The following is a 24,486-nucleotide window of genomic DNA, read 5'->3' as shown; positions in this document are numbered from 1 at the left end:
TGGCAGCCGCTACTTTTCCCACGTTTCATTAAATGCCCGCTACTTTTGTCAACATCAATAAAAGATTGAAGCTTTAGAGGGGTGTCTATATCAAAAACAACTTTCTATTATTAGCATAGTTAAATAGTAAGAATAGTTGCTTTGATATCGACACTCCTCAAAAGCCTCTCTTTGCTCACCCCTACCAATAATAGAGTTAGTATAGGAAAAGACAAACAAAAGGGTGGAAATTCAGGGAAAGGGGTAGAAGAGAAATCATGTGATGGGTGCCCATACACACCCGTATTTTTCAAAATGTACGGTTTGGCCCACTCCATAGGATGTTCCACAACATCCATTTGTTGGGCTACAATGTAAATAGGTTGTGCCCCAAAAATCATGTACATAGGCTGATCATAACCCTCCGATCCATAGGATGATCCTGAACCTTCAATCTATTGAAGTTTGCTATGGATCGGAGGGATATGATCATCCTACGGAAATGATTTTTGGGGCACAACCTATTTACGTTGTGGCCCAATAAATGGACGGTTTGGATCATCCTATGGAGTGGGCCGCATCGTACATTTTGAAATTTACGGGTTTGTACTACCACCCATCAGCCCATCACAACTAGAAAAAAATGGAAAATAATGACGATAGATTTTTGGTCCATTTTTTTACTTTTTACAGCCCCGTTCAGTGCATTTATGACTCATCTTTTACACTAAAGTGGGCTGTCCCAAGTAATAAAAGGGTTGAATATGTCTTCCCCTATATTTGAAACCGAAAACTTCTTGTTTAGGCACAAAAACCGCATCCTCTTATTTTGTAGAACGAATGGCACATTGGGACCTAGACCTGGCAAACGCGACCTATGACCGCGGGTCAACCCAACCCACCCGCAAATTTGCGGGCATGGGTCGGGGTTTTAGTGACCCGCCCAAACTGATTCGTGGGTGACCCAACCCGCAAAAACACGGGTCGAGTCGGGTCAACCTGCAGGCACCTGCGATTTTTTGGATTTTTTAACATTTCTTATTTTAAAATAGAAAATGAGATCAAGGGCTAAGAGCATCTCACTTTTTGAGCCGGAAAAGTGCACTTGTGTTTGGAAATCAGCCCTTCTAACAGCATCTCACTTTTTGAGGACTCCCAACTTCCAACAGCTCATGAGAATTACTAATTTACTATGCATGAATACACTCTTTATTTTTTCAAAATGGATGATTGGAAGGTACAGCCCACATCATAGGATGATCCAAACCGTGCATTTGATGGGCCATAATGTAAATAGGTTGTGCCCAAAAAATCATTAGGATAGGATGATTCTAACCCTCCGATCTGAAGAGGGACTGAAAATATGGAAACTTCTACAGATCGAACGGTTGAGATCGTCCTATGGCAATATTTTTGGGTCACGATCTATTTACGTTGTGGCCCATCAATGGACGGTTTGGATCATCCTATGGTGTAGGCTGTACCGTCCATTTTGCAAATTAGGGGGTGAATTCATACATAGAAGGGGGTGAATTTATCACCGCCCAATAAAAACTCTGTTTTGGAAAAACATGTGGGTAACCCGCAGGTCGACCCGACCCACCCGCACTAGGTATGGGTTACTTGGTTGCTGACCCGTAGGAATGCGGGGCATTTTGACCCTCAACCTGTGTGACTCGCACCCGCATGACCCGTGGGTCGACCCGACCCGACCCACCTGTTTGCTAGGTCTATTGGGACCAAAAGCCCTCCCACTAAGCCGCTAACTTTTCATTCAGGAAAAAGGAACAAAAATCCGGCTTCCTAAATTGGACCTATCCAAACCCTAAATGCAGAATTTTTTTTGGCAAAAACCGAGGGGCGGGGGGTCAAGTGCCCCTCTCGACCCCCCTGGCTCCGTCCCTGGTCTCACCTTTCACTCCGGTAGAAAACTCCCGTAGAATATGATCCAGCTATATATATATATATATATATATATATATATATATATATATATATATATATATATATATATATGGGAGACCCACTTTTGTTTTGATATGGGCACTCCTCTCTTTAATAGGTAGGGGTAAGAAAAGAGATGCTTTTGAGGAGTGTCGATATTAAAGCAACTATTCTTACTATTTAACTATGCTAATAATAGAAAGCTGTTTTTGATATAGACACCCCTCTAAAGCTTCAATTTTTTCTTGATGTTGACAAAAGTAGCGGGCATTTAATGAACGTGGGAAAAGACGGGCTGCCATCTAAAAACGAGTACAAAATTAGAGCTTTTAATGCTCCCTAACGAGTGCCTTAGCAAAACCCTTTTTTTATTCTTCCACTCTTGCAAAAATCCTAGGAGCCATTTAGCTTCTCGCAGAGCCCTAAACAAGCCGATCTCCTCTTACACGTGATCTCTGACAAGCTAATCCTCTGCATATCAGGCAAAGTTGAAGACCCTTTATTTTTTTTTCCTTCCAAAAGCCCTGGCAGCCCTTAGCTTTCTCTTGGCAGAACCCTAAACAAGCCCAACTCCTCAACGTGATCTCCGACAACCTAATCCTCTGCAAAAAGGCTTATTTTTTTTCTTTCAAAAACCCTAGCAGACCTTTAGCTTCTCTTGGCAGAACCCTAAACAAGCCGATCTCCTCTTCAACGTGATCTTTGATAAGCTAACCCTCTGCAAATCAGGCAAAGTTGAAGACTTTTTCCCCCCTAACAGGCCTTAACTTCTCTTGGCAGAACCCTAAACAAGCCCAACTCCTCATCGTGATATCCGACAACCTAATCCTCTGCAAAAAGACTTATTTTTTTCTTGCAAAAGCCCTTAATAGCTTCTCTTGCAGAACCCTAAACAAGCCGATCTCCTCTTCAACGTGATCTTTGAGAAGCTAATCCTCTCAAAATACGGTAAAATCCGTGGCTTGAAGCATACAAAAACGGCCATCTAGATACGAAGCATTTTGCAGCCACCATGCAGGTCTTAGCCTTCTTAGCCCGTCCACGCCCAAATCACTCCTTATTCCTTTCCCGTGCCAGTTTCTCTGGTGTAAACACAGAAGCCAAATCCCAAATCCCAAATCCCCCTCACCTTCTCAAAAGTTTCTGCAATTACAGTTACCAATTCAAATCCCCAGGAAACTCTTACTGTCTGAAATTCCAAAATTACCGTGTCGGCATCTCCTCCGTTGTTTACGAGGGTTGCACTCGTAACAGCCTCCTCGTGCACCTTGCCAAGGCTGCCGGAGGGGCGGTTTGGAAGTGTGGAATGCATGGTTTTAGGTTTAACACGGTTGGGGTTAGTGATTTTATTTCTATGGGGACTAGGGATCAAATTGCGGATGAAATTGAAGCTGTTATGAGTGAACAGTGGTACGACGCCAACTTATCTATTGGCTTTGACAAAAATGTAACATCTTTTCTTTCTTAAACCCTAAACCCTATTCTCTCTATTTTTTTGGTCCAGTGTTTTGTGTTTTCTGTTTCATTTTTTTAAAAATTCGTTGTTGTTTTTTATGTTTTTATTGTTAATTTGATTTTTTTGCTGGGCAATGGGAGAGATGTCAATTTGTAACATTAGTCTGGGGTGTAATTGAAGTTTGTGGGAAGCTTTGTTGATTCTATTTTTCAATGCAAGGTGTTTTATGGTAATTAAGGAAGTAGGATTAGGTTATGTCATGGTGCAGTTACTGAAAAAATACGTGAAAACCATGGAAAGCAAAATTAAGTGTTGGAAGTTTCAAGTTTTATAGATGTTGGGCCGTGGTGATGATGAGTGATGACAGGGTACTAGTAGAGACTTTCTCTTAACAGAGAGTAGGGAGTAGGTTTGGTTCTGCTCTAGTGTGTGATATTTTTTAGGGTACTTGTTCATTGAAAAATCTCTCAGGCTTAGGGTTTAGGAAAAAAAGAGAGACAAGGCCCTCAGGTTTGGTTCTGCTGAGAACTTCTTTCTTTCTGATATTGCAACAATCATTATTAGCAACAGAGTCTAGTCTGCGTAAAGGGCACCTATGTGTCGAACTAGAGATGCTTTTTGGACCGGCTACTGAATTTCAGAGACTGCTGTGGGTGGCAGTTTTTGATAAATTACTAGCAGATGTTGGCTTGCATTTTGTTCCATGAACTGCTAAAGTTTTGGAGATTATCAGTTTTCTGGACTCAATCTGTTTTTGGTAAAGGTCTGGCTCGATGTCTTCTGTTAAATTGGAAAATGAAAGAGAAACCCATAACTGGTTTGATTGACTGAAAGAGGTTCCACAGAACACAACATTGCAATTTGGATGCTAAGGTAGATCATCGATTATAAATGCAAACGGATTTGATTTACCCCATCCCCTTCTCGTACCATGTAGGAATATAAGATTGTAGAAGCCAACACTCCAATGACTAATCCCAGCCAATTAATTCAGTTCTCTGAAATCTATGTACTGCATGTATCACCTCTCCCTGCTACCCGTACTATGGGGGATACTGGACTTAAATATAAACTTTTTGCAATGAGTCTAAGTGACTAATATCCTATCGTTTATCTGAAAGCTCATGCTTTTGTTTGTGTATGAACCCCAAGTAAACTTTCTGATTGTTAACTATGTAGTGTACTATAAACCCCAAGTAAACGTTCTGATTGTTAACTATGTAGTGTACTATGAACCCCAAGTAAATGTTCCGATTGTTAACTATTCAGTGTGCCCTATTTCATAATTTTCTTTTCTCAACAAGAAGGAAGCATTTATTAAAAAAATCAAAGGAGGTTACAACATGGGCAGAGATTTACCATAACTGACGTCTCTTTAGCTTGGGGTCCATCTTTCAAATATAGTCTGTCACATTGATGCTTATTGAATTTGGTTTGCTTGACAGTCAAGTACGCTCCACAATTTTGTGGCACTTGAGTCACTGCAAGCTTTCAATGTGAACTGGCTGCTCTTCTCTTAATAGCATAACACTGTATTTTGGGCTGAAACGAATTTTCTATGTGAACCGACTGTTCTTCTAGGTTGTACTTAACTTTTTTGGTGATAAATGAATTGCTTATTACTATCCCTTATTCGTTTTCTTTCAGAAATAAGGGAAACATTTATTGAAAAGAAAATAATGAGAAGTTGAGAACAAATAGGGGTGAGGTTGTCCCCAGCACTACCCAAGAGTGAGAACACTCCAATGCATAAAATCTCCATGTCATTCCCTCCTGTTTCTAATCCACCATCCCATTAGTACTATGACGGACGTGAACATACTTGGGAGAGAATCGTCTATTCAGGTCTCAAATATCCAAAGTTAAACACGCTAACCTCTAAGGACTCACTTTTGGTTTCAAATCTTTCGATGTCCAAATATGATTTATCTTTTATGCAGGCCTCATTTCCCTTTTTCTACTTGTTTGCAAAACAATTTCATAAAGTTATTTTTTCATTAGTCATTGCACTTGAATTGTTGCTGCAATTGTGATTCTTTTGTTCAAGTGTTTACACGTACCTGTGTAACATTACTTGCCTAGCATGTGAACTCAATGTATTAATCCTTTTGACATTTGATTTTGCCAGTAATAATGCTCTCTAAATCAATAATCAAAATTTGGATTGCCTTCATGTTTTGAGGTTGTCTTGACAAAGCATGCTTCTTTTCCATTTCAATAATATTTTGATGAGTGATGAAAAGTTGAAAACTATCTTGTTTTTCTCTTTTTTCTTTCCCTAAAGCCTACCACCCATCCCTATGGTGCAGTTTGTGTTACGTTGAAACGTGCATTTTGAATCTTAATTTGCTCGTCTACAGATTTCAGGTACAATTATGGCAATGGGACGGATAAATCTACCCAGTATCATGCACTATGGTGGAACTATTAAGGTTAGTGTTTTAGGAAATGTTGTACACAGATGACTTGCCTTCTACCTTCATTTTTGGGACTTTTGGAATTCAGGATTATGACCTTTTAATTTTTCTAAGTCTCCATGATTTTGTTCGCTTACCAAGGAATCTTAATGACTGGAAACTAGCCTTACAAAACAGGGGAAAAAAGTACTATGTTATGTAAATTTTGAAAGTAATACTTGCCATTTTGCCGGTCCAGATAATTTTCCTGCAGATGGAAGTGGTTTATGTGTGTGCATTATTAGCATAGTAACATCTGCAGAATTCAAATATTTTTTCGATGAGCTAAAACTTGTTTCAAGCTTTTACATCTGACCTAGCTCACCTTTTTTCTTGTATTCCTTATGTTGTTAATTCAGTGAATGCTTATTTTTATCCCAAGGTGTAATAGGGGTTAGGTGTTTTCTCTCTTCTCATAAGTTATAACTAATTGGTTCGAACTGCTGGCTGTCAAAGTCATGCATTTATTGTATCTAAATTTTATGCAGTCCGGTCGCGTTCAAGGCAATTCTGTCCACGATATAGTTTCAGTATGCACATTCATTTGCCATTTGGTAAATTTGATATGAATGGCTGAACCGCATGTCACTTTTTGGACTTTTAAGCTTCACATTGTCAGTTCTTTAATGTCTACAATATCATGATGCACTCATGTTTCTTTCTTTCTTTTTTATTTTATTTTTGTTCCACGTATCTTTACATCTGCTTTAACCTGAGCCATGATTTCATCTCTTCACTAATATAGAGCCTTTAATCCTCATTTGTCTAAAATTTCATATCCATATGTTATTTCTTTGCAGCTCCTGTGATCCTTAATCATGAGAAAACAGAAGTTGGAAGCAAATGCTACTTGGTTTTCCCGTATTAAGTAGATTTAATGAAGTATTTCTTTTTCAGAGTTGTACAAAAGCATTTCAAACGTTTATTCATTGAGGTCGTGTATGAAAAGTGAGAGACTTGCAATGAAGGCAATGCTTCAAATCCCCGTTTTTGGAATACCCTTATGTAGACGCACTTTAGTTTTATATCCACTTCTGTCTTCTTATGGGTTGGTACTCGAATAAGTTCCAATGTATAAATCTTCTTAGAAACAGTAAGCTTTTCCTAAATGTAAAATTTTATAGCATATAGAATATAATACATGAAGATTTATACTGGGCATGAGCAAGGTTAAAAAAAGGGTACATATCGGTGATATGCCGAAACAATACATATCGGTGATATGCCTGTAAATCAGGTGATACAGATTCTCAAGGTTAAAAAACAGACCTATATGCAATGTTTTGACTCATTGTTCTGTTGACTAATATTTTTTTGGCATTTTTACTTGAACTAATATTATAACTTGATAATTTGAACATGATTTATTAGATTTTTACTTCTTTGATCAGTCTATTATCGGCAGGTCTGTCTGCTTATTTCATGTTTTTTTAATTTAATTACTACATGAACTAATAGTGTCTAAACAATTATTTTAACTAAAGAAAATATCAAATAAATGCTAAAAATATTTACATTGGTAAAATGCTAACATAACTACAAAAATACTCATAGGTCTGTCTCAGAGTTAAGAAAATAGCAAAATATATAAGAACACGCTTATACACAAATGTAGGTCAAAGTTTCTAAAACATCAAAAACAAAATGTCAAAAATGATGAAAGGGGTTCAAAAATGATGAAAGGGGTAAAAAAAGTAAAATAAGTTCACAAAAATGAACACATAGATCATGCTCCATAACATGTAGATCTTGTAACAATTAAAAATAGAATATTAATATGTAAAAGAAATAAATAAAATGAATAAAAGCTTGCATGACTTGATAAGTCTAGCCTACAAGTGCCACTACGAAGAACGAGAGTGGAATTGAACAAATCCCTATATGCCACATGGCATGGGAGGATTAGTTTTCCATTTAAGGAAAAAAGCCAAAAAAGGAACCAAGATTGCTTATGTGTGAAGAGGGTATTTGTTCGGTTACACTCCCTGTCCTCAACTCGGTTACCATATCATTATTTTTAAATATATAACACAATCAAACAATACAATATGCAAATTAAATAAATTAAAAAATAAATAAAATGAAGAGAAACATAAAAGCATGCATGACTTGATAAAAATAGCCTCTTAAATATATAAGACAATCAAACAATGTAGTATGCCTATGGATCTAGTGATAAACTATAAAATGCTCAAAAAATGTAGAAAAGTCACTCCGAGCATTATTGCCTTTTTAAATTTTGTTAGTAAAATTGAGTTGGTTGATGTGTCGCTCATGGTCGTCAGATTTACCTAGGAGTGTGGAGGTCTCTCGGGTGTATACTGTAGATCCGTTCAATCTTGTGATGAAGAGAAGTCTTATTCGATCATCCATTAAGAAAGGTATTATCACGACCAGGTCTAGGGTTCATTTCATTATGATCTCCAAAGGTTCTCCCATACGTTCTGTAAAACGATCGATCTTGATTATAGAGTATAATGGACTGGGAAAACAGATTGGGACAATGTTCAATAGAAGAGGACAATAGTGAATATCTGAACGCTAGTTGCCTCTCAACCGCTGACCACTTAACACTCTTCTCTATTCTATAAAAAACTCAAAGGGTGAAAAAATGAAGTTCAAGGTATTGAATATGAGTATATGACACGATACGGATCCCACAGCGGTCTCATATTGGTCGTATCGATCCCGTATCAGCAGATACACCATGTATCAGGCGATGCAGTTTTGATTTTTTGTCATTCCGATATGTGGGTACCCTATTGTATTGCCATAGAATGATCTTTGTCACTCAAATATTAGTTTCTGTTTTTCTTGATTATGGTACCATTTGTTGTGTCAAACTGGTCTATAATTTCATCAGTCCATGTCTCATGCGATAAATTAAGATGTTTTTTAGATGGATTACCAAAAAATTCACACCGACGATGTAGCTAACATGACATGTGTGTGTGTGTGTGTGTGTATATATACATATGAGGAAAGTTTTTCTAGTCGGCTGACTAGAGAAGCTTCTCTAGTCCGCCGACCAAAAAACACAGTGGTCCCACATTATTTGGATAATCCAAAACATTCATTTGATAGGCCTTGCATAGATAGGGTGTGCCTAAAAAATCAGTTGCATAGGATCATCCTAACCCTTTGATTTGTGGAGGTTAAAAATGGACAGATTTGTGGAGTTTATAAGCGTTCATTTTAACCTCCATAAATCGAAGGGTTAGGATGGTCCTATGGAGATGATTTTTTAGGCACATCCTATCTATGTTAGGGCCCATCAAATGAATGCTTTGGATAATCAAAACAACGTGGGCTCACTATGTTTTTAACCTCCACTGTCCATTTTTAACCTCCACAAATCAAAGGGCTAGGATGATCCTATGGAGCTGATTTTTTGGGCACACCCTATCTATGCCAGGGCTCATCAAATGAGAGAGAGAGAGAGAGAGAGAGAGAGAGAGAGAGAGAGAGAGAGAGAGAGAGAGAGAGAGAGAGAGAGAGAGAGTAAAGGGTTTCTGCACTCGAGCGCAGATAAGCTTATCTGCGTTTGGGTGCAAAAACAGGGGTGGGTCCACATTGTTGGGGGGATCCAAAGCATTCATTTGGAAGGCCCTTTCATGGATAGGGTGTCCACCAAAAACAGCTCCGTTGGATCATCTTAGGGGGTACATTTGTGGGGTGAAAAAATGGGCAGATTAGTGGACAAACAATATCTGTCAATTCACCCCCACAAATGGACACCCTATGATGATCCAATGGAGCTGATTTTTGGTACACACCCCATCCATTCAAATGAATGCTTAGGATCACCCCAACAATGCAACCCCGCCCTTGTTTCCTGCACTCGAGTGCAGGAACCCTTTCCTCATATATATATATATATATATATATATATATATATATATATATGTGTGTGTGTGTGTGTGTGTGTGTGTGTGTGTGTGTGAGGAAAATGATTGTGCGCTCGAGCGCATATAGCTTATATGCGCTCAAGGGCGCAAACACATGGGTCCCACATTTTTTGTGGTGATCCAAACCATTCATTTGCAAGGCCCTTACATAGATAGGGTGTGTACAAAAATCAGCTCCATAGGATCATCCTAACCCCTTCCAAAAGTGGAGGGCAAATGGGCAGATTTGTGGAGAAACAATGTTTGCCCATTTTACCCTCCACTTTTGGATTGGTTAGAATGATCCTATGGAGCTGATTTTTTGTACTTACCCTATCTATGCAAGGGCCTTTCAGATTGATTCTTTGGATCATCCTAAGAATGTTGGCCCACATGAGTTTTGGGCACTTGAGCGCATATAAGCTATATGCACTCGAGCGCACAATCATTTTCCTCTCTCTCTCTCTCTCAATATATTTAAATGGTGTTTTTGAGCTCATAATAGTGTTTCTGAGCTCGAGCTCAAAAACAGGTATGGGCCCACATTGTTGTGTGTTGGGGGGGGGGGGGGGGGGGGGGTTGGAATCCAAAGCATTCATTTAGAAGTCCCTATCATGGATGGGGTGTCTACAAAAAATCAGCTCCATTGGATCATCCTAACTCTTCCATTTGTGGAGGGAAAAAATGGGCAGATTTGAGGAGAAACAGTATCTGCCCATTTTCCCCTTTCTAGTGTCACTCAAAGAAACAAGAATAAAGGAACTTCCATTTCTATTTTTTGGACTCAAGATTACTGCTTTTTCATTATTCATCATTGCTTTCTTGAGCAATATTTCCAAGCCTTGCAATTCATTCCTTGGGGTTGTTGGTACGCTTTGTAGGACTATGGAGACCTCGTTATCAGTGTTGATCAGAGAAATAATATTATTCGGAATCCCTGCCCTGGAGCAGGGGCTTGTGGTGGCATGTACACATCTAATCCAATGGCTTTTGCAATTGAGGCGATGGGAATGTCAGCTCCTTACAAGTAGAAATTTTGTCCAAGCAGGGTTTTTTGTAGACATTAAGATTTAACATTTCTTTGTCCTTCTTGAAACTCTATTTTTGAATTCAAGTTTTGTACCCACCGATTGAGCTTTTTGTTCCGATTCTTATTTTAATCCTTGTTTTCATATATTGTAAAGCTCTTCAACACAAAAAGCAGAGTCGTTTAAGTTGTGTGATATCGAATCAGATGCCTATGATCTCAAGCAATTGATAGAATTGGATTTGAAACCGCGAGACATTATCACACAAAAATCATTGCGCAACGCAATGATTCTTGTTATGGCCCTTGGTGGATCTACCAATGCCGTGCTGGATTTGATTGCTATTGCTAGGTAGGGTTCACTATGTTTTTTCCATATATATGGAGACCTTTGTCTAATACAGTTGCAGTAATTGGTGATGCTTGTGCCTTTGCAGGTCCGTGGGTCTGGAATTGACTCTTGATGATTTTCAGAAGGTTAGTGATGGGGTTCCTTTTCTTGCAGATCTAAAGCCTGGTGGAAAATTTGTCATGGAGGATTTACACAAGGTCGGTAGAATATGAATGCCGAGGAATTTAATTTCTATCATTTTGCATATCTTTCTAATGTTTTCTTATATTACATAGCTTGTGGATTCTCATGATTGGCTGATAAATTTTTTTGTTATAGATTGGTGGAACACCTGCAGTCATGCGCTATCTTTTGGAGCAAGGGCTTTTAGATGGGGATTGCATAACTGGTATGCATAGTAAATTGGTGGATGTTTCACTCCTTGATAATATTGTTCATCTACCCCTTGATCTTATTTCTAAATGCTAACTTTATAAAATTTAAATATAGTCACGACTGGTACATTGGCAAGAGAAGCAATATTTTACCCTACTTTGGCTGAAGGTCAGGTAAGATAGTAAATTTGTAACACTTTAGGTTCTTAGATATGAGTCCTGCACAATTTGAATATGAAGGTTTCTATTTTGTTACTTTCCAGCAAATAATAAGACCAATAGAAGACCCCATCAAGTCAACAGCCCCCATCCAGATATTTTATGGCAATATAGCACCAGAGGGCTCCGTGGCAAAGATTACTAGGAATGAAGACATATATTTCTCTGGTGCTGTATTCTATACCATTTCTACCTTCTTGGTATCTCTTGATCTCTGCGATTATTATGTATTGTATCATTTCAGAAACAATTGGATAGTGTCGGCATATGCTTGGCAGGTCCTGCTCTTGTTTTTGAAGGCGAGGAGTCAATGTTAGCAGCTATCTCAGAAAACCCTACGATCTTCAAGGTATTGGATATCTGATTTGGCATTTGTAAACCCTCTATATGTGAAAAGGTGCTTCAACTTTAGTTACTTTATTAGAGTATATTTCTGTTAGATTAATTAATTATGAGTGGGTGCTGCACCAGCCAAACTGATAGTGTGTTGGCTGAAGATCTCTCAGTTGATCGCTTTAGAGTTTCTAGCAGTAATGCTATTTCAAAGAATGTAGACAACTTCACATTTGGCTTGGCTGGCAGCTTGCCATTTACATGCTTGTAGCCAGTGGCCCAGTACCCTGGTAGATGACGTAAAATCATTTCGCACCAGAAAAAATACAGAAAAGAATGCATGTCCCACATGCCTTGTCAAGGAAAAGGTTTTATTTGTGGAGAGGGAACTTTATCTTAGACTAATTCAAATTCTTACATTATCTATATGTTCCAGGGCAAAGTTGTTGTTATTAGAGGAGAGGGACCGAAGGGTGGACCTGGCATGCCTGAAATGCTAGCATCAACAAGTGCTATAATGGGGGCTGGAATTGGGAAGGTATCCTCATTCAACCTGTAGCAAGTTATTTCTTTTTTGTTTGTGATCAATGATCACTAGTTTAGCCCAGTGTTTAAAAACTCATAATGAGACAAGAAATTGGCCAAGGTAGAGCTAAGTCGACTCGGGTGAGTTTATGATTGACGAAATCAGTTTTTCATTAACTCAGACAAGTGAAAAGAGTTTTCGGGCCAAAATCGAGTCTACTTGGGTGAATCTATGAGTGATGCGAGATGAGTTTTTAAACGGTGATTTGGCCCTTGTTACAAGTGGGTATTGATTACTCTTCCCGTGATTTACCAAATGAAGTACTTGCTGTGTTTTTTGTAGCAAGACACCTTGGTATTGAACAATAATTTATGTTAAAAATTTGATTTACCTGGTATTCGTCACAAACGCTAGTTGGTCATGAGCATACATATATGTTTCTTAGCCTTGCATTTTCCTGTGAAAGATTGACAGGATAAGAGTTGCTAGTTACTATACAGTCATTTTGCCATGGGTCCAAAAAATTTCTATCTTTTTTTTTTTTTTTTCGGTTTGGCTGAACTGAATGTTTTTTGTTCTATTCCAAATTTTTTTTTTTTTTTTGATAAGTTGCTTTAAATACTGCAGGATGTGGCCTTGTTGACTGATGGTAGACTTTCAGAAGACTCACATGGATATGTTGTTGGCCATATTTGCCCTGAAGCTCAGGTATTTTAATGTTTTGTTTACTGGTTTTGACTTATTCTTGTGTCTCAAAATTACTTTCTACTACCCAGATAGCAACTTACAGAGAATTGCAGGCCTTAGCTTATGTTATGTGGTGGGGATGACAACTGTGAGCTGTGCAACTGTACTTATTTACCAGACCATTTTGACCATTCACACCATTCAACCACGCTCTCACATGTCACGAATCTTCTGTGCTGTCACACAGGATCAAAATACTTACTCCGTTGTAGTGAATGGAAGGGTTGCCTATCTAAGAGATTCTACTATAGAAGCCCTGTAATTTCCTCGTCACTCCTTAGTCTAATAATGTAACCAACTCACTTCTTAATATCATGAAATCTAAATCGGTCCTTGGTAGTAAGTGGATCAAAAGCAACTATCTGTATCCATGTTGGGCAGGGACATTGGGATCAGACAGATGCAAACTATCAAAATTGGTGGAGCAAAAGCAATAAATTTTTTTAAGAGATGACTTTATTAATATAGAAAAAACCCAGGAGGGGGACAAGAAGTCCCCCAAACTCGCAAGTACAGCAGTAGTAACACCCGCGTGGGGATTACACAACCCATATTATCTCGACACTTCAGCAACAATAATGGACATAGAATCCAATAATACGCCAGCTTTTGCAAGATCATCAGTAGTTTCATTTGCAGACTATCTCGTGTGTTCAATCGAAGGATTGATCATCCGAATTAAGTCCCTGATTTCCATGATGAGAGGTCGGATTCGCCTTGGCCCTTTGGATTTGCCGGTTGCCCATGCGTTTGTGTTGGACGAATCACCCTCGACTAGAAGTGGCCCCTGCTTATTAGCGATAAGCCATTTCAAGCCGAAAAGAAGAGCTCGAAATTCAGTTTCGTTAGCGTCGCAAAGGCCCGCAGATCTCGAATAGGACATCAGAATTGTCCCATTTGAATCACTGATTGCACCACCAATTCTGGCCTTTCCAGGATTTCCAACAACACTACCATCAAAATCTAGCTTGTAATTCCCCGGCAGTGGTTGTTTCCATTTGGGTGAGGCCTTATCCATAATCTTACGTTCCCAAATTACATCATGCTAGTGTCGGAGAAACTCATCCACACTGTACGGAATTCCATTTTTTGCAGTAGCCCAAGTGATTAACTCAATTTTGATTTGCAGGCATACCCATTTGATATCTCTCTGCTTATCCTGAAATATCCTTGAGTTTCTTTCCTTCCCAATGTTCCACGTGATGGCGTAGGGCAGCATCTTCCATAGCTTCTGTCCGATGTCACCAAAGGGGGCACCCCCCACAACTTAGATGCCTTTCTAAAATACCCACTTAATACCAAAGGCACTCAAGGTGGTGTAACAAGCTCGGTATGCAAACAGACATTGTAGAAGCAGGTGGTCAACGCTTTCCTCCGCCCCTTTGCGCATAATACACCATTTTGCAAGGTGAAAATTTCTTTGCTTCAGCTTCTCACAGGTATTTATGACTTTATGGATTGCAGTCCAAGTGAAAGCCACCTCCCTAGGGGGGTGCCTGCGACTTCCAAATGATGGCGCCGCTTTGACTTACGATTTCCGTCGAGTAGGACGGAGAAGAAAGATCTCACAGTGAAACATCCTTCGGGATCGGGATCCCACACTCTATCACACAAAATGAAAGGAGAACATTAAACGGAATTCAGGGTTTGTAACAGTTCCTCGAAGCTTACAATTTCTTCATCTTTCAGGTTTCTCCGCACACGGATGTCATAAAAACCCCTTCATTCTTCACTGTGGCATATTAGATAATCATATATCCTATCATTGCCATCGATTGCCAGTGTACACAAGCTGGGGAATTTGAGATTAAGCGGAATATCCCCCACCTATAGATCACTCCAGAATCTGACCGTATCGCCTACACCAACACAAAATCTGACGAAGGGGGGTGAAACAATCATGCACTGAACAAATCGATTGCCAAGCACCCGATCCTTTCCCTGTCCTCAGATTACCAATCTCCCCATTCGTTTCCATACTTATCTCCAATGATTCGGTGCCACAATGCTTTCTTCTCTTCACCCCAACGCCATAGCCACTTGGCCAATAGAGATTTATTCCTTAATCTAATTTTGCCAATACCCAAATCTCCTCGTTTCTTCAATCTGGACACTTTCTTCCACCGAATTAGATGTTTTAATTTTTTGTTCTTCCCGTCCCTCGCCCACAAGAAATCTCTTTGCAGCTTTTCTATCCTTTGCACGACTTTCGCCGGAATCTTGAAGAGTGACTTAAAATAGACAGGCATATTCGCTAACACGGCTATACTCAGTGTAATTCGACCCCTGAAAGAAAGAAATTTCTTTTTCCAGGAAGTCAACTTTCTCTCGATTCTTTCTATAACAGGAACCCACTGTGAGGCTTTAGGTATGCTGTACCCCACGGTAGGTCGAGATATTTAATCAACAATTTCTTTTCTCTACAACCAATGATCTGTGCATAACTTGATATCATCTCCTGTTCAACATTGATACCAGCTAACTACTTTTAGAGGAATTGGTCTTCAGACCCGATGCAATTTCAAACCATCTGACTATTTTCTTAAGATTTGCAGCAGATGACCTATCGTCTTCAATGAACATGGGGGTGTCATCAGCAAACTAGAGGTGACTTACAGGTTGGGAGTTGCGACTCGGTTTCAATCCCTTTATGAGTTCCTTTGATTCAGCTCTGGTGAACATCAAGCTTAGCATTTTCACAACCATAATAAATAAATATGGTGACAAGGGGTCTCCCTGTCTAAGGCCCCTTGAGCTTCTAAATTATTCTTTTGCAACCCCGTTCAGTATAATTGAGAAGGAAGCTGTAGATACGCATGCCATCATCCATCTACTCCATTTAACACCGAATCCCATCTTTTGCTGAATATATTCCAACATGCTCCAATCAACGTGGTCACAAGTCTTTTCAATATTGATTTTTACTATTAATCATCTTCGTCCTTCCCTTTTAAATATTGGGCCACCAAGAAGCAGCATGTGCATAAGATGAGTGTAGCGGAGATGCGAATATTTAGATGGATGTGCGGCCACACAAGGTTAGATTGAATTAAAAATGAAGACATCCGTAAAAAGGTGGGGGTGGCACCAATCGAGGAGAAGATGAGAGAGTATACTATGGGTGCGGTGATGCCTGAGTGAGAGCGGGTTAGCTCTCGTGGCTCCTGCTGATAGTATCTCTCCGAAATAGGTAATCTGATAGCACATCCACAACAAACCATAGCAGAAAAGTAACCACAAAACATGAATATATATGCAGGGATGAGAGTGGGTGTGTGAGCCCTTGTTTTATCACAGTTATTTGGTGCCCCTGGATTTCTAACGAAAAAAGTTCCCATTTAAAATGATTTTGGCCCAAATTTCTTGAAAATTAATTAAAATGGCATTTTATCAGAGTTAGGCAATGTTTCAAGAACTCCCCAGCAGAGTCGCCAGCCTGTGGACCCCGATCCCGAGTAAGGTGGGCGAGGATACGAGATTCCCGTCATTCCGCTAAGATCTCCACACGTGAAGGAGAGCTCTACCAAGGAACTCTCGAAAGAATGCCCCTCACAGCATGAGTCGCCGCCTAAGATGGTTTGGGCATATCCAACGTAGGCCCCTTGGATGCGCCAGTGAGAAGAAGTGACTGGTGCCAAGTTGATGGAGTAAAAAGAGGTAGGGGCAGACCGAAAACAACTTGGGTAGAAACAGTGAGGAAAGACTTTGAGGGCTAGGAACATAACAGAGAACATGACCTTGGATATGATAGAATGGAAGAAAATGACCAGACAGACCCAAATAGTGTCAAGAGTAGACTTAGTCATTTTGAGCCGGGTAGACCCTTTCACCTTCTTCTTGAAAATTTTCTAAAGGATTCATTAGCCGACCCAGCTAGTTTGGGACAAAGGCTTAGTTGAGTTGAGTTGAGTTATGCACTTTTTAGTCATTTTCCTTTACTTAGGGGTAATTAGGCCATTTTACGTGTAACTGGTCTATAAAAGGAGCTTTTCCCTCCATTTGTAAGGACCTTTGTTTCAATTGGAAATAAAAATCTCAGATCTAGATCTGAAAGTTAGGTTTTGGTGGGAGCTTTTTAGCTTGAGCTGAAATTTCTACTAGAATCTCCTTAGTTTTGCTTGTAGAATAGAGAATTGAAGGCTGGAATTCCAGTTTTTCCCCTATTCTTCTCATCCCTAACCTTGTAGTTTGCAAGGCTTATAGAAATCTTGCATCTCCTTGCAAGATTTTTTGAGTTTCATGGAGTTATCATCAAGAAGATCACCCAAGTGCAAGATCTGCCCAAAATTTGAAAATTTTAGAAAGAATTCGAAGCTTTTGCGCATTTTCTGCTGCATCAAATTGGTATCAGAGCTTAGGCTGCTGAAATTCCTTAATTTAAGCCGATCTGGTAGCATAAAACAAAAACCAGTTCAAAATTTGAAGATTTTTCGGTGAAGAAGACTGGCAATTTCAAGAACTGTCATAGAATTATGTTTTCTGCTGCCGCACTTGAATTTTCTTTCCCCTTGCTACGAATTTAGTTCAACGATCTGTAAGTTCATTTCACATTCTTCAATATCCTTTTGGTTTTGGTGAAGAATTATCTAAGATCTGATAAAACTTGGTAAGAAAGACTTCAGATTACAATTTTTCTGGTCAGACACCGGAGAACCACACATTCAGGCTTTAAATCTGAATTCTTGGAAAGTTTCTCTCAGATCTGGAGCTGAAAAAGCTTCCTCAAATATTTTGAAACTGGCCTTTACAGGATTTACATGAAATTGCAGGAGTTTTAACTCAGATTGTAGCTAATCGACAATTGAGGCTCCTATTTTCTCGAATTTTTTTCAAATTTACTCTATAAATGCTACATGAGATATCCTACCATCTAGAGCTACAAGATCTCGGATGAGTTTGCTTAGGGCTGTCGTAATTCCACAAACCAAGACCTCACAATCGAATGCATTTTCCTGCAGAAATCCATATTTTTTTTGTTAGCAATTAGAAACCAGAAATTTTGTGTGATTCTTCCAATCTTTTAGGCTGAATCTTGCTGCTATGGAATGTCTATAAAGAGGCTTTTTTCTTTTGTATGGTAGTTCTATACTATTGCATGTTTGATCCAGAGACAATGTCAATGTCTAAGTTTGAAAGGTTCAAGGTAGGCCTGTACTCAGGTTGAAGAATCGCTAGTCAGGTTGAGGAATTGCAAGAGAGAACATTCCACAAAGATTGGTTCATCAGGTTGTTTCTACAACAAGCTATTGATTGTGTGGTTGGGATTAATTGCTCTTGGCTCTATTCAACTTGAGTATACTAAGGAGATTACATATAGAAACCTTGAACTTAAAGCATTTCATGGATGCTCTTGATGCCATTTGTAGTCAATGGGTAAAGCAAAGTGACACTTGTCATTGTTTTACATATTGCCAAAGCTGATTGACATGTGTTGGGTAACTTGGGTTGATTAGTGTGAAAACTCTTAATGAATGGCAGCACCAACTCTCAATTGATGATGTGGTATTGATGATGATGTGCCGAGTGATGTTTTCTCACATAATGATAGCCTGTAAGTGAAGAAGAGAAAACCTGTTAGTATTTTTTACCACCATTGAAAAGAGGCTTCAACAAGTTTCTAAAGAAACTGACCATCATTGCTTATGCCTATTTCTTGGAGTGCTTTTTCTACATTGAATTGTGTCATTTAATCACTGAGGCTAATTGGTTCAACCGAAGCATCCGGCTGTCCAGCCATTCATTTGACTCTTAATTTCAAGGAGTTGGAATGGGAATGAGCTATATGAATTGGAAATCTTATATGTTGGTTTATTCTCAGAGAATAGCCCTGTTAGTGCAAAGGATATAGTTCTGATCTCATTTGTTGAAATCAAATTCATTCATCAAGAGTAGTTGAAATTTAAGACTTGAATGTTACTTCTACACTACAGGTATAGGAGTTTGAAAGCAATTTGATACGGCAACAAGTTATTCAGATTACAACCAGTTCCTTGCGCAGTTTGTGGAAGGCGAGAGGAGGATACAAGAAGGATTGTTGGCAGTATTCCAGCGTATGAACCAAAAATTCGACGAGATGCTAGAGTTGAAAGCAAAATCAGCCCATGCTAGTGCAAAAAGATGATGGTGACGGACATCCACAACTAGAGAGCCATGATGCTAGTGACGAGTGTGTTGTCCTTGGTTATCTGCTGATGCTGATGCGAGCTAGAGAGTGTAGTCATTGATGATGCATTGTTAGTGCATGGAGAGCAGGAGCACCTCATTGAGCAAAGTGCTAATATTGATTCCACATTGAATGTCCAGATTGAGCATGTTGATGAGCTTTTTATCGAGACAGCAGATTCTAGTCCCCAAGACCATGTCCTTATTGACGATTGTCTTGGATTGGTGTTGACTCCAGTTATCGTGCCAGCCGAAGAAGAGTACGTGCCGATCTTTCCAGCTTCTATGCTAATCATGAAAGGTTTTCATATTTGTGGATCTTCTTTGATGATATATCTGCATCATTGCATTGCATGCATTTCATGCTATTTCCATGTGAATTATTGGCTTATTTATAGACGGGCGCCTTCGATGGGTTATTGCTCCTACTGCTACAGTGATTCATTTACGTATTTGACCCAGGCGGGCTTCCGCATTGGCGAGGCTGATGGGGAACTCGGGGATGAGTTCTTTCAAGAAGGGGAGTTTGTTGCAGGAGCATCCCCTGGATTTACTACATCAGCCCATATTTTCTCCCTAATGTAGTTTTCCTTTGTGTGCTTTTGTCATTTGTACTACTTTCCTATGTAGTAGGGTAGTTTAGTCATTAGACTAGTTAATGAGTCATTTTATGTCATTTTACTTCACTAGGAGCTATGATTTGGCCGACACTTCGAATTTATTGCCGACACACGTGTCGTGTCGACACGACACGACACCCGTGTCCACACGTGTCGACACTCCTTTAGACACTTTTAGATATGCTACGAGAACTGTTAGCAACTTATATGTATCTATGTGTATGAGTGTGACACTATTTCTAGTTTTTTAGGGGTTTCCATGTCAGATTCCTCGTATCCGTGTCGAAACTTGGGCGAAACTCGGCACACGAATCCTTGTCCACAAATCATGAGTATATGTACTTTCTATTTTTAGCCGTGTCCCCGTTTTTAAATTTTGGGAGTTTGACGTGTCCGTCACCCCGTGTCCGTGTCGAGACGCGACAGTCGTGTCTGTGTCCACAAATCATAGACTAGGGGTGGTTTGGTTATTTTGTTGCTACTTACTTTTTAGTCATTTTCCTTTACTTAGGGGTAATTAGGTCATTTTACATGTAAGTGGTCTAGAAAAGGGACTTTTCCCTCCATCTGTAAGGACCTTTGTTTGAATTGGAAATAAAAATCTCAGATCTTGATCTGAAAATTAGGTAGGTTTTAGTGGGAACTTTTTAGCTTGAGCTGAAATTTCTACTAGAATCTCCTAAGTTTTGCTTGTAGAATAGAGAATTGAAGGCCGAAATTCCAGTTTTTTCCCTATTCTTCTCATCCCTAACCTTGTAGTTTTCAAGGGTTATAGAAATCTTGCATCTCCTTGCAAGATTTTTGAGTTTCTTGAAGTTATCATCAAGAAGATCACCAAAGTGCAAGATCTGCCCAAATTTTGAAAATTTTAGAAAGAATTCGAAGCTTTTGCGCATTTTCCAGTGCATCAGTTACAAAAGGCTAAAGGGGTGTTGATATCAAAAGGAGGGGGGGGGGGGGGGGAACCAGAGCAAAATTGTAAATGGGGTGAAAGAGGGATGGAGAAGTGATAAATGAGAGAGGGGGGAGGGGTGGGCTTTATATAGCGTTTGGACCCTCAAAATCGCAGGCTGAGATTTTGGGGACCTTCCTTGCGGTTTTGCTGGTGAGGGGTCCAAAATCGCAAGGGAAGGTGGATGTGTGTGTGTGTGTGTGGGGGGGGGGGGGGGGGGGGGGGGGGGGTGTATCCCGAAAAGTGGTTTCCGGGTATGGGTTTTGGGTTCCCGATTGGTGGTTTCGGGTTCCTGGTTGCTGACAAGGTCTTTTGGTTCTCAAGAAGTTGTTCTTGATAGCCAAAAGTGGTTTCCGGTTCCCAAGTGGTTTCTGGTGACCGAAAGAGTGGTTTCCAGTTCTCAGAGAAATGGCTTTTGGTGGAGTTTTTGCCGAGTTTTGGTGATTGGATATTTAGGATCTTGTGTTGCCGTAAAAGGCGGGTGCTGTGCTATCGGGCTTAAGGGTTTTGATCCTTGGGACCTCTGCTTGACCAATTCAGGTCTCGGTCGAAAGATTTTGGTGAACTCGGATGGTTCTGGATGTAGGCTTGGTTGCTGGGTGTCTTGGTGTTTTGTTGACTTAGTGTTCTTGAAATGTAGAGAAATATTGAGAGAGACATTGAGAGAAAGACTAGAGAAGCTTCGGGACTCATCATAGGATTCATTCTCGCGGCAACCTATCATTAATCCGATCCTAACAAAATGGGATGTCTAATGAGGCTTCTTACATTTTTCCTTATTTATTTTCTTTAAAACTTGCTTCTTGCAAATTTTTCTTTTCTAAACTCTTGAACACATAGCTTCCCAAACTTTTCTTTTCTAAACCCATTGTTTCTTGCTTTTACTTCCCATATTGCTTCTCACTCTGGCAACTATAGTTTGAGTCAAATATGCAATGCGCCACTCTTGGATTCACCAAACAACACACCATAATCCTTATTTATCGACTACATGGATATGAAGACACACACAGACATTCATGTGGCAAAATCTTTATTTAAAAGCCATATTACTTAAAACTCGTGATTACATTTTCTTGAGAAATGGATGGATCCGTTGCAGGATGGCGGGCCAATTGCTTTGGTTCAGAATGGGGACATAATCACAATTGACGTTCAAAAGAGACTGATGGATGTTCAATTGACGGACGAGGAGTTAGCAGAGAGAAGAAAGAAATGGGTTGCACCCCAATACAAGGCTAGCTCAGGAGTTCTATACAAGGTCTGTAAATACCCTATATAGCCCTTCTCTGATAACAATCACTAGTTAGTTAGTATTTTTGCCTGTGCTGCATTTGTTCGTAAGATGAAAAAGGATCTGTCACAGTTTTTCAGTACATCAAGAATGTGCAACCCGCTTCAAAAGGATGTGTGACTGATGAGTAAAAGAGGATAGACGACTTAACTGAAATGTCGGCTTATGTGGTATGCAACAATCCCCCATGCCAAACTCTTCCATTTTTGGCGTCGTCGGACTGTAGTTTTAGCGGTAAATGGGATTGTGAAAGTTTTTTATTGTCTTAATATACTATTTTGAATATTAACTCAAATAAAAAAAAAAAAATTATTTTGAATAAGATATAAATTTTGGAAGAAGATTTCTGATGTTAAGTTGACTTGTAAACATAAATTATGGAAGAAGATTTCTGACGTGCCTGCTGTGTTGTTCATCAGAGTTATATATGCTTTGCCCTACTTAAAACTTCCTGGAAGAACAGTATTAATGGTGTTAGAGGGAGCTGATAGTTGTACCTTCCTTGATTTTGGCACTTGTTTTTGCATTTAAAATGGAGATATGCCAGTATTTAGGGGTGGACATGGTTCGGTTCGGTTTTGGGGTATACCCAGAACCGAACCATATATAATCGGTTCCCTGAAATTGGAACTAGAACCAAACCATATATGTTTGGAACCGAACCGAACCAGAACCATATATAATCGGTTCGGGGTTTTCCCAACCTTCACCAAATGTAGATATATTGCCTAATCATATTTATAATCGGTTCGGTCCTGTTTATTTATGAACTACAAAAACTAACATGCACGAATTTGGAATAATCAGCCACGAATTTGCACAAATTTGAGCAATGCAAAAATTATATACGACCTACAAACATGCACAAATTTGGAATAATCAAGCACAAATTTGGGGGGTGAATTAAAATTTTAAAGGCAAAGCGATGAGGCATTGGGTTTTAAGGTGAGGGTCGGTTCTCGGTTCGGTTTTTGGTTCCGGGATCCCAAACCCAGAACCGAACCGAATTTCCATCTGTTCCAGGATATCAAAATCGGAACCCAACCATATAAATATGGAACCGAACCAAACCATATGTGCTGGTTCGGTTCGGTTCCTTGGTTCGAACCGGAATCATGTCCACCCCTAGTATTTACCATGGTTTTAAATTTTGGCTGAAACCAGAATTTTAGCCCGAAATTTTTAGAAATTGATTATCTTTTAAAAAAAATAGAAATATTATGAAATTTCGGCTGAAATTAGGTAAATAATAAAATGATATTTTTTTACGTTTACCGGATTTCGGCTGAGACCGAAACTGGTACCGAACGAACGAAATATAAAACCATGGTATCACTATCAACACAATGGGTGGCAGTCTAGATCAATAATCAATCTAATTCGTGGAAATGCACCATACTGTCCTTGTTATTCCTGATGCTTTCAACTGAAAATGAAGGTTCATTGTTTTAGGCCCGGTTCATTTTGAATATTTGAGAATTGATTTTGGTTCCAAAACTGATTATTAGCCTCAAAATCACTCCAATAGTCAGTTTTAGACTCAAAATTAAATGCGAATTTGATAACAATAATCAGTTTTGGACTCTGTTTCTCATAGTCTAAAACGAATAGGGCCTTATCTTCGATCCACCATGCTATAGTATGACAGCTATTGCTATTACCTCTATGGTTTGTGGTGGACTGCGGACTGATGGAAAGATTGCTCGGTGTTTTCTCCTACCTTGTGGTTGTTTATACTTTATAGATGAGGAACTTAGGTATTACGAATCAAAACAAATTACTTTTTCTTGGTAAGTGTGATCCGTTGTTGTACATGGATCCAATTTTCTTATCACTTCCATCTAAATGATCTGAACCAAGCTATTCAAATTTGACCTGGGGCCTTTACTAACACCCACTTCTCTGGCACGGTTTATTGGGTGCGAAGTGAATGAATCTGGTGATCCGACTACTGACTATAAGTCCCTCCGCTCCCCTTCGGGGTGCCCTTGTAAAAACCCAAAAGCAATGGCGCCCCCTAGGTCACACAAGTCCATCTCTATCTCCTTCAATGTTATATTTTTCTCAGTGCCATTATAAATGTAGTTGGGTGACATTAATCTCATGGGGTGCCCTTCTTGTTGAGTTTTTGCAAGGGTGCCCTTCAATTTAACACTCC

The 24,486-nt window shown here is 39.4% G+C and overlaps 1 protein-coding gene across 5 annotated transcripts; it reads left to right on the top strand.

Moving 5' to 3' along the window:
• Positions 1-2,236: 2,236 nt before the first annotated feature.
• LOC143892535 (dihydroxy-acid dehydratase, chloroplastic-like) lies at positions 2,237-22,723 on the top strand. 5 transcript variants are annotated; one of them, XR_013255538.1, is made up of 13 exons: positions 2,237-3,370; positions 5,740-5,811; positions 10,604-10,749; positions 10,907-11,101; positions 11,187-11,298; positions 11,420-11,489; positions 11,591-11,649; positions 11,739-11,862; positions 11,973-12,043; positions 12,464-12,565; positions 13,181-13,261; positions 19,231-19,722; positions 22,137-22,276. XR_013255538.1 is itself a non-coding variant. In XM_077397236.1 (13 exons), the coding sequence occupies exons 1-13, from the start codon at positions 2,936-2,938 to the stop codon at positions 22,457-22,459; spliced, it is 1,677 nt and encodes a 558-aa protein (XP_077253351.1). In that variant the 5' UTR covers positions 2,240-2,935; the 3' UTR covers positions 22,460-22,723. The 5 variants fall into 5 exon arrangements, 4 of the variants coding, with proteins under 4 accessions (XP_077253351.1, XP_077253352.1, XP_077253354.1 ...); XM_077397236.1 differs by lacking the exon at positions 19,231-19,722 and adding an exon at positions 22,409-22,723 and having other exon boundaries at positions 2,240-3,370; positions 22,137-22,295; XM_077397237.1 differs by lacking the exon at positions 19,231-19,722 and adding an exon at positions 22,409-22,723 and having other exon boundaries at positions 3,198-3,333; positions 22,137-22,295.
• Positions 22,724-24,486: the final 1,763 nt, after the last annotated feature.

Source organism: Tasmannia lanceolata, unplaced genomic scaffold (genome assembly GCF_043159265.1).
Source record: "Tasmannia lanceolata isolate RefF3 unplaced genomic scaffold, GAP_Taslan_0.1 ptg000015l, whole genome shotgun sequence".
Taxonomy (NCBI): Eukaryota; Viridiplantae; Streptophyta; class Magnoliopsida; order Canellales; family Winteraceae; genus Tasmannia; species Tasmannia lanceolata.
This window is presented reverse-complemented; position numbering and strand designations above follow the sequence as displayed.